Source organism: Zootoca vivipara, chromosome 2 (assembly GCF_963506605.1).
Source record: "Zootoca vivipara chromosome 2, rZooViv1.1, whole genome shotgun sequence".
In the NCBI taxonomy this organism is placed as follows: domain Eukaryota; kingdom Metazoa; phylum Chordata; class Lepidosauria; order Squamata; family Lacertidae; genus Zootoca; species Zootoca vivipara.
The window spans coordinates 7,843,113-7,855,538 of NC_083277.1; the positions used below are offsets into that span (position 1 = coordinate 7,843,113).

The 12,426-nt window shown below is 44.0% G+C and overlaps 1 protein-coding gene across 2 annotated transcripts; it reads right to left on the bottom strand.

Annotated features, from left to right (window-relative positions):
- Positions 1-239: 239 nt before the first annotated feature.
- LOC132591574 (zinc finger protein RFP-like) lies at positions 240-12,167 on the bottom strand. 2 transcript variants are annotated; one of them, XM_060270781.1, is made up of 7 exons: positions 11,519-12,007; positions 10,967-11,062; positions 9,087-9,317; positions 7,835-7,857; positions 6,160-6,278; positions 4,666-4,698; positions 240-1,382 (listed from the first exon to the last, which is right to left on the bottom strand). In XM_060270781.1, exons 1-7 carry the CDS (start codon positions 11,933-11,935, stop codon positions 862-864), a joined length of 1,440 nt encoding a protein of 479 aa, XP_060126764.1. In that variant the 5' UTR covers positions 11,936-12,007; the 3' UTR covers positions 240-861. The 2 variants fall into 2 exon arrangements, with proteins under 2 accessions (XP_060126764.1, XP_060126765.1); XM_060270782.1 differs by lacking the exon at positions 4,666-4,698 and having other exon boundaries at positions 11,519-12,167.
- Positions 12,168-12,426: the final 259 nt, after the last annotated feature.

Genomic DNA, 12,426 nt, shown 5'->3' on the forward strand with positions numbered 1-12,426 from the left:
GTGTATATATATATATATATATATATATATATATATATATATATATATAGGTGTGTGTGTGTATATATGTATATATGTGTGTGTGTGTGTGTGTGTGTGTATATGTATATGTATATATATATATATATATATATATATATATATATATATATATATATATAATAGCTGGCCCTGCCATGCGTTGCTGTGGCTCAATCTGTTAAATGGACCCTCAGAGTCCCCCTTCAGACTCCCCTCACCTTCAGAGGCCCCCTTCATTTTGTTTGAGATATTTTGCCCTCTCCTCTCCCCATCCTGTTCAATGTCTTTTACATCTAAGGTCTCCAGAGCAAGGAGCTATCCTGCTTGACATGGGTGAAGGGGTTCATTTTTTAGTCCTCTGTTAATCCAATGATGCATGCATTTTCACAGCTGCATAAGGTCTTGTGGGGAGAGGAAGGTTTCCTAGAATTGCAGAGTTGTGAGGTGCCCTGAGGGTCATCTAGTCCCACCCCCTGCAATGCAGGAAACATTTGCCGAACGTGGGGCTCAACCCAAAACCCTGGGATTAAGAGTCTCGTCCTCTGCCAAATCAGACATCTGGAAAGGAAAACAAGATTTGAAGGTGAGGAAATTTATTAAGACTCCTAAAATTGTGACTGTCTCTTTAAGAAGTAAGCTGCAGAGGGAATTCTGGGAAAAGGAACATGCAAAGCAACAGCAGAGCCATTTTTGTTTTGTTATTTCTGCTGATTTTGACTGGAATGAATCCTCTCAAAGGTCCCCTTGAAAAATTGCCCTACGTGCTCTTGGCGGGCCAGTGTTTTTTATGTCAGTCACTCTGGTCTGGAGAGAAACTCCTGAGAGGCAGATTTAGTCTCCTCAGGAGATACTGAGGGGGGTTTGAAGGTCATTCAGACGAAAGAAAGGGAGGAGGGTCTCTCCAGAGAACGAGGCTCCTGAGAACGTGTAGAGTTCGGCTCCTGAGTCAGCGTCAGAAAAAGACACACGTCCCCCTTCATAGTCCAGAGTCACCCGGATCCTCCTGGGCTTCTCATTCAGGGACAGAGGAGAGGAAACAGGGGAGGGGAGGGCCACGTACTCATCTCCCCAATTCTCCAAAGCCCAGACCCCATCCTCGGGCCTTAAGGAGAAGAAGTAGCTCTTTCTCTTCACAGACTTCCTGGCGACCCCCACATCCCAAAATGCCCCACTTCCCACATTGACTTCCCAGAAATGTCTGCCTGCTGTGAATCCCTCACGTCCCAACACACAAGGCCAGTTGCTGAATCTCTCAGGATTGTTGGGCAGGTCTTGCTTTTCGTCTCTATATCTCACACTTTTCCGATCCTCGGACAGGATGAGCCAGGGATGGGCTGTGTCTGGATCCAGAGTCACATTTGCTGTTGGGAAGAAGATGAGGGAAAGAGAAGATTAGGCAGAGTCAGCCAAGAGACAGAAACAGACATCTTCTTAAAAAACAACAACAAAAACCCCAGATTCCCTTTCAGATCAATGGGATTTCTTTGCATCACATGCAAGACTCCTCCTTGCAGACTTTCATCAGAATAAATATTTTCCTTGTTGGTTTTTAAAATGGTTTTCTTCACTTTCTTATATTCAGTGTGTATTGTGCCTGCCCTCCTCTCTCTCTCTCTCTCTTTTTTGTAGAGAAACTGTCACATCATTTATTTATTTTAAATCGTTCCGGTTTCATGGAATATGCATTCCAGAAGAATCAGTTATTTTTTAAAAAAATAAATCTTTATTTCAATTCTTTAAAATATTACATAAAAAAGAAAATTAAATACATAAAGAAATAATAATCGATTCGATCATATATACCATTCAAAAACATATAACTGAGAAACAAAAAATGAAAAAATAAACAAAACAATAATCAAAGAGAAACAAATAATACTCCAAAATTCCTAAATTTCAATCCAATAGCATCACCAAATAATATAAACATTTACAAATAACAGAAAAAAGAAAAAAGAAAAATAGCACAAAAAATAAAAAAGATCTTAACATTTTCCTATTGTTTGTGCACCACTTTCCTTTATTTAACTTCTCGTCTTGCTTTATCTAAATTACTATTTACACATGTTCTCCGTATTTCCCTGCATATCTTTCAATCTAAACAAATAAGCAGATCAATATTTATCTCTTCTTTTTTCAAATAGCCCTCAACACTTTTCTGTGGGAATTGGCCTTTGGGGACCTCTGGGTTGGGGTGGGGGATAAGGACCCCCTGTAGTAGTAGTAAGTAGTAGTAGTAACAATAATATCACACTTGCCTACTGCCCTTCATCCATAGGTGTCAGGGTGGTTAACAGCATAAAAATATAACACAAAACAACACATAGGCGTCCCCACACTTTCGCGGGGGTCATGTTTTGGGCCCACAAATGAAAATCACACTAAGTGGGGAGCCTGTTTATTCCTGCTCTCCATCTCTCTCACCCACTTGGTCTCTCCTTGCCTTCCTACCATCTTGGAAGTTTAAGGCTTGCCACCAGGGAAGAGGAGGCAGGTGGCAGGGCAATTTTACAAAGGACTGCTTATTCCATGCTTCTCTTTTGGATTGAATATATACCATAAGTGTGCACAGAACAATTTATTAAACTGTTAAACATCTGCATATGGACTCTCCTTAAGGGCAGGGGGATGTTAACTCTTGCCCTCCCAGACTCCTCCTCAAAGATCTTGTAGCTGAACCAGCGTCCTTTTAGTTCAGCCACAAGAAAAGGGTTGTTGCTAGCTTAAGATGTTGCTCTGTTGCAATACTCTGCTCTAGGCTAGGTGGCTTACATCTGAATCTAATGCACTGGAAAAATTTTCTAGTCTGAGAAAAAGAGGACACGTGGCAACCAGTCCTGAAAAAGGTCACATGGAAAAACAACCCAACTCTAGGCAGGAATGAAACTCTTCCCTACTCAGTCTGATCCTTCTGGGTTATTTATCTCTCCCCCTTCTGCATCTTCAAGTCCACCCTCTCTGCCTTTGTGGTACAAACAGCAGGGACTAGAGTCAAGTTGTACAGAAGAGACTCTTTACGCCCCCCATGAAACACTAGTCCCCCCCTCCTGTGAATTGGGGTCTCCATGTAAAATTTAACTCTCTGAAGATTTCTGAATGGCTGAACATCTGAGGAAGCAAAAATGCAATAGCTAAAAAATAATAAATATTTTTTACAAAACATCACCATAACATAGCGTCTGTTGTTTCCTTATTTCAAGCAAAAGATGAAATCATAGAAGAAATAATTGCAAAAACAACAACTGTAGGCCTGTGTAGTGATGTTAAATATTCTCCAAAAGATTATTCTCAATAATTTAATATCACTAGGCATAAGGAAATAACTAACTTGTTTAGCTGTAATTCTTGCATTGCAGGGGGTTGGACTAGATGATCTTTGTGATCCTTTCAAACTCTGCTATTCCATGATTCCATGGGAAAATCAGAAATGGTAAAACATACTAGAAAATGGCGGAATCCAATCATTCAAAATCCACAAATGAAATGCATAGCTGCCAAGTTATCCCTTTTTTTAAGGGAAATTCCCTTATGCTGAATAGGCTTCCTCGTGAGAAAAGGGAAAACTTGGCAGCTATGGAAATGGGGACCTGTACTGGAGGGCTGGAGGAAGGTTTAACATCTGCCCCAAGTAAACTGGTGGGGAAAAGCTGTTGAAACCGGAATTTCCAAGCATGCCGAAGTTTGGGGATGCCTGGACTAGATGATCCTTGGGATCCTTTCAAACTCTGCTATTCCATGATTTCAGAAATGGTAAACCATACTAGAAAATGGGAAAATACAATCATTCAAAATCCATGAATAAAATGGGGACCTGTACTGGAGGAAGGTTTAACATCTGCCCCAAGTAAACTGGTGGGGGGGAAAGAATTTCCAAGTACTGTATGCTGACAAACCAGATTGCAGAGGAAGAATCGGCAGAGTTTTGCACTGTAATTCCAAGGGTCTCGTGCAATGGGAAGTCCTCCCTTGTGGAATGGGGCCGATCTCAAAAGAATTGTGGGGACTCTCAGGCGACTGGGATGGCTGAAGCACCAGAAATGGCTGGTGAGGTTGAAACTGAGGAAGAGGGGGCTCTGGGAAACCAGCCTGGCAGGAGGTGGAGGAGGGACTGGGTGCTTGCGGGTGCCCCTTTTAACACACTTCACAAGCGGGAAATTCAAGCAAATCTTGAGAAGCCCCAAAAAGAACCTTTCCAGATTGTGTGGAGGGGAAACAAAATGCAAGGGAGGTTCCATTTGAATCAGAACATTGTAATGATCGAGCAGGATTCTCCTTAAGGGCTTTTATAAGATATTTTAAGGCTCTGAGGCTTTTCCCCAGAATCAAGCAATATATAAATTTTATGAAAGAAAGCAAAATCTATTAAATCAAGGGGGAAACCAGCATAATAGTTTATAGGCAGGAATGGAACACAAGACTGGCATGCAGGTTCTTCGTGGGGACAAGCTCTGCCTGCAATCCAAGCCTTCAAACCCTCTCCAGGTTCATTCATGGGACAGACAAAGAACCCAAACACCACTAGAGGACTGTTACCCACAGTTACGCCATTGATGGGGGTCCCAAAGTCTGCAGAACAGACGGTTCAACACCCATGAAATATCAGCCCCCATCCCTCCTATGAAATTGTTCCCCCTGGAAATTTACCTTTCTGAATCTGTTTTCTGAATAACAGAGCATCTGAGGAAGCAAAAAAGATATAAAGTGTAAGGGCAACACTCTTCCACCTGAAATAAATCTCTACACAAAAGTAACACTTCATAACGTGGCATCCTTAAATTCAAGTGTGGTCAAACCTCGGTTTTCGATCGTCTCTGTTACTGTACGTTTTGCGAGAGCCGCGCCTCAGAAATTGACCGTTTTGGAAGTCGAACATCCTTCTGGAGTAGATTACATTCGACTTCCAAGGCTTGACTGTACAATTATTAAATAGTACAGTGGAACCTCAGAAGCCGACCACCTTTGAACTCAAACGCTTCAGCTCCCGAACTATAGAAAAATGTAAGTGATTGTTTTTCGGAAGCTAAACATCTTGCACGGCTTCCGCAGCTTCTGATTGGCTGCAGGAAGCTTCTTCAGCCAATCGGAAGCCACACCTTGGTTCTTGAACCATTTCAGGAGTTGAACCGACTCCTAGAATGAATTAAATAAAAGAACCGAGGTACAACTGTAGAAAAAATAATTAAAAACAAGAAAATAATAGGAAGAATCTATGAAAATAACTAAAGCTTTAAAACTCAGCAATCATAAAGCACGCTTACAAATAATAGAATAAAAATATTCAGCATGAATCCTGATGGTCTCTGAACTTTGTCCCTGAAATTGGGCTCTACATTCTTGGACTGGAGGGGAGGCAAAGCAATAGGAATCCTGTAAAAGGAGGCAGAGGGGAGATGGAGGCAGCCTTAACATCTTCCCCAAGCAAAGTAGTGGGGTAAATTATTAAAACCAAAATTGTGAAACATAAGGAGAAATAAAGGTTGATGAGGAAGGCTTGGCCGAGGTCTCATGCAAAAGGAAGCCCTTCCTCACAAACCTTTTAAAAAAATCTTTCAGATTGTTACCAAGCATAATTGTGCCCTTTGGGGCTCATGTGCTCTTGCTTCCATCTTCCATGTGGAAACTCAGGAGATCTTGAAGGCTGAAGCCCTAGATAGGGCAGCTGCAGGGGGACGTCTGAGGAGGAGACGGCTCAGGCCTTGGCTCCATTGCTGAGAAACAAACCTGAGCAGGAGACAGGGGGTTGGACTGGATGGCCCTTGTGGTCTCTTCCAACTCTATGATTCTATGACAGAGGGGGAACTGGGGGCTTCTTAATGCCCTTTGACTCCATTCAGAGCAGGAGAACCTCCAAAAGGACAACCCCAGATTGTGTAGACTGGTAACCAAAAGGAAAAGGAGGTTCTGTATAATTGACGAGAGATGCACATGGGAGGAAAAAATCCTAACTTTGCTTTCTTTACAAGCTCCAGCGTCACAATGTACATGGGCCATTCTGGGGGACAGGAAATGAAGGCTGGAGCACCGAGAAGGAAGGTATCCTTGGGTTCCTCAATTCCATGCAATAAGAGCCTGGCATGTTCAGTTCTGAAGGAAGAATACAATTCCCAGTGTGAAACCCTGGCAGCCATTTTTCATTACCTTTCCATTGTTTCATTGCATCCTCCACAAGGTGATTTAGATCACAGGATTCCAAGATCCTGTTCCTCAGTTCTGGAGGGAAAGGCAGTGGCTTCTCTGGACTCTCTCTTTTCTCATACCTGGTGAAAAGAAAAACAAATTATACACATTGCAAAAGTAAAACCAAACCTCACAAAGGAAATGGCACTAATTCATTGGGGAGAATTGGGGTGCTACAAGTTCCAAAGAGGGGGTCCTGTTTTACCTGGGAAACCAAACAGATTATTATTATTATAAATTCTTATTATACCTGTGAGATGCTACAGGGAGTGAGTTCTAGGGCTGTCTTAAGCATTCCCCGTTGCTTGTTGATTGAAAATGCCCCGTGTATCTTAAGCACGTGCAGCGCGATCCTAAGCAGGTTTGAATGCAAGAGTGAAACAAAACTCTGAAGCAAGCTTCCCCCCCGCCCCTTGCCGGCAATAGTCATTTACACTGCCCTAGGAAAGGCCTCCGTTGAACCCAGTGGGACTTACTTCAGAGTAAAGTTGGTCGCAAGGGATCAGGGCCCTGCCTGCCTTGGGCTTCAAAAGAACTCCTAGATGTCTCCCCAACCTGATCCCAGAGTTTGATGTACCCTTCATATCCTAAAGGGGATTGCCTTTCGGGTCTGGGATGAATTTTGAGGGAAAGAGCAAATTTATCCCCGCCTTGAGCTATGAGCTATACTTCACTCAATGGGAGGGGAGGGGAGGGAACGGAAGGGAAGGGAATGTCTCGGGGGCGAAATTGACCATATGCTTAAAATGAGTGGACGTGGATGGCCGTTGTGTGTTGAGTGTTTGTGCATCACTTCCACCAGGGCTCAGGTAGGAGCTAAAGTCTGTAATTTTCTCCTCCGTCGCACCATTAAAAACAGGTTGCTTTTTTCAATTAAGAGCTGCCTTCAGCCCCAGTCAGTTCTCCTAATGACAATACATTATATTTTCACTGTTCTCTCCCCCCCCCCAACTACACGCACACGCACAACCCCCAACTCCGAAAGAATGGGAAATCCTATGTTTTCATTAGACGTGATTAGCGAGAAAGTCCAAGAGGGAGGGAAATGATTTAAGGGGGGAGGGTTCTTGTCTGAACTAAATACCGGGACCTTCTTCTTGTTTATTACTGTATTATTAAACCACCACGCTTTTAAATAAATTGGGATTTCGTACAGAAAGGTGGAGGGGCGAGGAGGCTGGTCGATGTGGCTTCCTTCAGATTAAATGCAGACCACAGCGATGGTCATTTAACCGACCTGATTGGATCTGGTGTTGGGGGTGAGGTGCGAGAGAATGATGATGATTTTTTAAAAGCAACTTTCCTCCACTCTTAGCTGCTGCCGGCAGCTTTGCGGGGCTGGAGGAGGCGGGCAGCGGCTGGAAGGCGGTTCCTCCAGTGGGGAAGAGGCGGAGGCTCCAGACACGGCGCCCAGCCTCTGCCTCTTCCCTGGCGCCCATGCCTTGGTGGCCACGGCAGGCGGAGGCTTTGGGCACAGCACTGCTTTGGCGCAGTGGACGAGGGCGGAGAGCTTGGCACTGTGGATCCCCGCGCCACTAGCCTCTATGGCTAAGACGCCCCTGGAGCACCATGTTTGAGGTTCTTGCATCACGGCCTCATGGAGGGATGCTAATGAGAATGAGCCAGATCCACTTACCTCTGAAAGGTTCTTCTCATATCCTAGAGGGGGAAAGAGAAGGGAATTCACTGCACACCACAGGCCACACTAGGAAGACCCTCTCAGACCCTGGAGTGGACGAACAGCCTGGCCCTCGGATGTCAGTCTGCCTGACACATGCCAAGGTTTTGGGTAGGGATGGTGGAATCAGCCAGTTTTGGTTTCTCACAGCTTTTATTTTTTCAACCTGAAATTATCAATTTTTCCAATATCAAGTTCTCCACATTTCCACATCAGTTTGCAATTCTTGTTTAAAATCCTTATGAAAATCCACCAGCATTTAAGGGAATTTCACATTTGTGGATTCAATAGAAGATTCCAACCCATCTCATGTCTTAGATTATAATTTATTACAGTAATTTGAATCCAGTTTGCACTGTGCAATTAAGATGTAAGTAAGCCTACAGGATAATCCTACCAAGGAACTGTCCCAAATTGTCTTCCATAGAAGTCCCCAAATATCAAATTCTATTCTCCAACTGGAAATAAAAAAGCACCTGCAGCATAAAATGCCTCCAAAGGTGTAATAAAACAGCTCAGTGTTTATTTGGGCGCATCCACACTTCTGCTTCTCCTGTGCCCAGAAAACACGGGTCCAAGTGGTTTTGCCTTTGCCCTGCCACTTTCCCTCAGGAAAAACCTGCTCCTTAGTGCAACATCAAAGCAAACGTCAATCTGGAGAAAACCTGGCTGATGTTTGCTCTCATTCAGCAGTAAACTGCGGCTTTTCCTGGCGGAAAGGGGTGGGACAAGCAGCAGTCTGGATGAGTCCCTCTGTCTTGCTCTTTGATCACTGTGACTGAGCACCATTTTGGGCCGATCTGGATCCATTGTGAAGGTGATCAACCCAGAAGTTGTGGAGGGAACAGGAAGAGAAGCTTGGTCAAGAGACTGGCTCATGTCGGAAGGAGGCCTGGATGCATCTTTGGCGAAGCCCAGCCCAGGGTAGGAAGGCAGCATTGCCAAGCAGGAAGGAATTTCGAGACAAATCATCAGCAAAGAGCAGAAAACCACCTCCAGTTCCATCAAGACCACAGAAGAATCTCTGGTCTGCATTCAGGTGAGTTAAGCATCCCAGGTCTCTTGGGTCTTCCTGTCCATTACCGGTACAAACCTGAGTAGAGGCTCCATCAACTGAGCCCCTGAACTCCTTGTATACATGAAAGGGGCACAGAAAGGATGGCAGGCAGCCTTTTCCTGGAGCCTTGGGCTGTTCCTGCCACCGTCTTACCTGCAGGAGTTCACTCACTGGCTGCTGACCCTTTTCCTCCATCTCCTGGATTATCTTCTCAAGGGAGGAGAGTTTCCTGGAGAGTCTGGCCAGCTGCTCATCCCTTCTCCCTGCAATCTCCTTCTCCACCTCTTCCACACAATTCAGCCGTTGTTTTTCTTCTTCTTCCAGGAACTGGCGGAGTTCTTTGAACTTCTCCACAGTCTCCAGCTTCTCCGTTTCTGCTAATTTCTGCAAAAAAAGAGGAGGTCTGAGTGTGGACGATGGTCAGCCTTCAAAACAGCAGGAAGAAAATGATGAGAATTCCACAGGGAGGGCACTTCTGATTTTTCAGAGACATGAAACGTCCAGTGGCTAAAGAAGTAAACATGTATTCTGTGGGGTGGCCCTCTCCATTGCTCTTTCTGTTGACTTCTATTCGCAGAGGGCTACTGCCTAAAGCAGGTGTAGGCAATCAAAGGCCCAGGGGCTGGATGCGGCCCAATCACATTATCAATCCGGCCTGCAGACAGTCTGGGAATCAGCGTTTTTTTACATGAGTAAAATGTGTCCTTTTATTTAAAATGCATCTCTGGGTTATTTGTGGGGCCTGCCTGGTGTTTTTACATGAGTAGAAATGTGTGCTTTTATTTAAAATTCATTTATGGGTTATTTGTGGGGCATAGGAATTCATTCATTCCCCTCCCCAAAAAAAAACATAGTCCAGCCTACCACATGGTCTGAGGGACGGTGGACCGGCCCACAGCTGAGAAAGGTTGCTGACCCCGGACAAGGAGCTTTTTCCCTAGCCACGGGTATTTCCTGCATGTTTTGGGGCATGGCATAAGCAGAGTTCATAGTTGTCCAGAGAACATCCATGGACATAAAACACCCCTCAGTTCAAAGTGGAACCATTAAGGTGTAGGAAGGCAACAGAAACAGAGGAGGATGAGGAGGAGAAAGTGTAGAGTTTATCCCCATAGCTCCCCTGTTTCCTTTAAAGGTTCAAAATGCCCAGAGTTTCCTAAAAATGAACAAGAGTGCACATTTAGAAAGACAATTCTTTAGTAATATTTATGGTAAATCCGGATTTGGACTGATTTGCTTCCACCCTGGCCTGGCGGAGGATTTGTGGAATATCTGAAGGAATATTATGAAAATATGAACACACCAGTAGGTTTACTTTAAAAAATACAACAAATATATGTATAGCCGTTGTCAAAAATGTATATTTGAAATTGATATATGAGAAAGACAGGCAAGAAAGAGTAAAGCACCGAAACCTGAAAGTTGGAAAAATAAAACCAAGAGAGAGGAAAGAGGAAGTCAAGTTTGAAAGAACAAGTTTAGAGGAAAAGACTATATAGGAAGAAAAGGAGAGGTAAATAAGGTACGACACATGGTATTATTTGTAAAGTATCTTTATTTGAGATTTTTTTTTCTGTATGAAACCAATTTTTATTTGTATATCAAAATATCTGTACAATAAATAAAAGCAATAAAAATGGGGGGGGGGAGATTTGCTTCCACCCTCTCAGCTCACAAGAGTTCAGGCTTCTCCTTGACTACTTTTCACATAATGAATGACAAGGGGAAATAAATTCAATTTAGCTTCATTCAAAGGTGAACTTACCTAATTTGCTATTGCTGAATAAATATGGAGACCAAAACAGAGCAATCCTATGAAATTCACACCTCTTATATTTTCAAGGTTGACCCAGCCAGGTAAATCCATTTATGAGGGTAAAGTACAGATCAAAGTATTTATACATTTTCAGAATAATAAATTAATAAACAGAAATAGGGAGAAGCTGAAATGGGCAGATTTCCCCATCCCTCATCAGTACTGACTCGATTCTTCAAGTGCTTGTTCCCTCACTAGTAACAATACAGACACTTACCAGGAGGTCTTTGCTTTCCTTGTCCAGGTCTGCTTGATAGGCCAGAATTTCCTCTCTCTCTTTCCTCAGAATCTCCAGACGGCGACAGATCTCTCCCTAAAGAGAAAAGGGAAAACTCAGGTTTGATTGAGACACACAGAGACAAGATGAATAGTATGCGGGCTTTGCTATGCTGTAGTAGCAAAGTACTGGAGGAAATAAAAGTCCAGAGGTTTCCAACCTTTTTGGGTCCACGACTCCCTGAACCAGCTACCTTTTTTCTATGGGGCTCAGGGACCCAGTTAGTCCCCTCTTGCTTACAGACTTCTACATAGTCTTTGCAGATGCTACTCAGGGATATCAAGGGAGATCCCTTTGTCCCCCTGGCAGAAAGATTTCAACTCCCTCCTCTCAGTCATCCCAGGAGCCCCCAGGCTTCCCCTTGGCTGCTTTTTACATAATAAACAACCACCAATTCATGTCATGCCTACTTTGGACCTGAGAATTAAAAATAAAACCTCCCAAGAAGAATCCACAGCTATTTCTCATCCTAAAGATCCAGGGATCTCCTACCTTGTATTCCTCGAAAGCCTCCTCCAAAGGAATCACCTTGTGATTTTCATGTTCCTTTGATTTGTCACACACCAGGCAGATGGGGGCTTCGTGGACTTTGCAGAAAAGCTTCAGGGGCTCCTGGTGATCTTCGCAGACTCCTCCTTCTCCCTTTCCCTCTTGAAGGCTGAGATTCTGGGCTATTTCTACCACATTAGCCAGTTGCCGGTTGGGGATGAGACCCCTTCTCCGGACTCTTTGTCTGCACTGAGGGCAGGAAGCCTCTGCCTCCGATTCCTCCCAGCACTGGATCAGGCAGGATCGGCAGAAGTTGTGCCCACACTCTGGGATGGTCACTGGATCCTTGAAGTAATCCCGGCAGATGCAGCACGTGGCTTCATCACGGAGACGCTGCAATTGACCCCCTGCAGCAGCCATGGCTCCTTCGCGCCAAAGAGCCGAGTTAAGTTCCGCCTTCCCAGTTTTCAGCCACGTGGAGTTTCCCTTCCTGGAAATGACTCAGTGACCACGTGATATTTTTTTTTTTGAAAAAAAATATCAATTGCTGAATGTGTTCTCAAGTAGCAGCGAATGCTTCTTGATTGCTTCCCATGCTTTTGGTTACACAAACACACACTTGCCTACCAAGTTGTGGTATTCATATCATATTGAGTGTGTTCAGACTTCGAGCCAGGAGGTGGCATTGGACACCAGCCCTACTCAGAGTAGCCCTATTGAACTCAGTGGGCATGGCTACTTTGGGGGCATTTGTTTGATTTACAGTAGTTCATTTTATCTGCAGCATTCACACATCTACATTCACAGCGGGCAGTTCGATCCATTTTTATGGCATGACCCTAACTGCAAATTTATACATACATTTGAGCTTTAACCCGACATGGAAGATACTTCCAGAAATGTAACATAAT

Bases quoted from the DNA above. Each gene is read 5' to 3' on its own strand.
- LOC132591574 (XM_060270781.1), bottom strand. From the start codon at position 11,935: ATGGCTGCTGCAGGGGGTCAATTGCAGCGTCTCCGTGATGAAGCCACG. The intron at 11,063-11,518 runs GTAGGAGATCCC...TTTTCTCTTTAG, and splicing joins AGGCTTTCGAGGAATACAAG to GGAGAGATCTGTCGCCGTCT. The intron at 4,699-6,159 runs GTAATGAAAAAT...TTGCTTCCTCAG, and splicing joins TGCAATGAAACAATGGAAAG to ATGCTCTGTTATTCAGAAAA.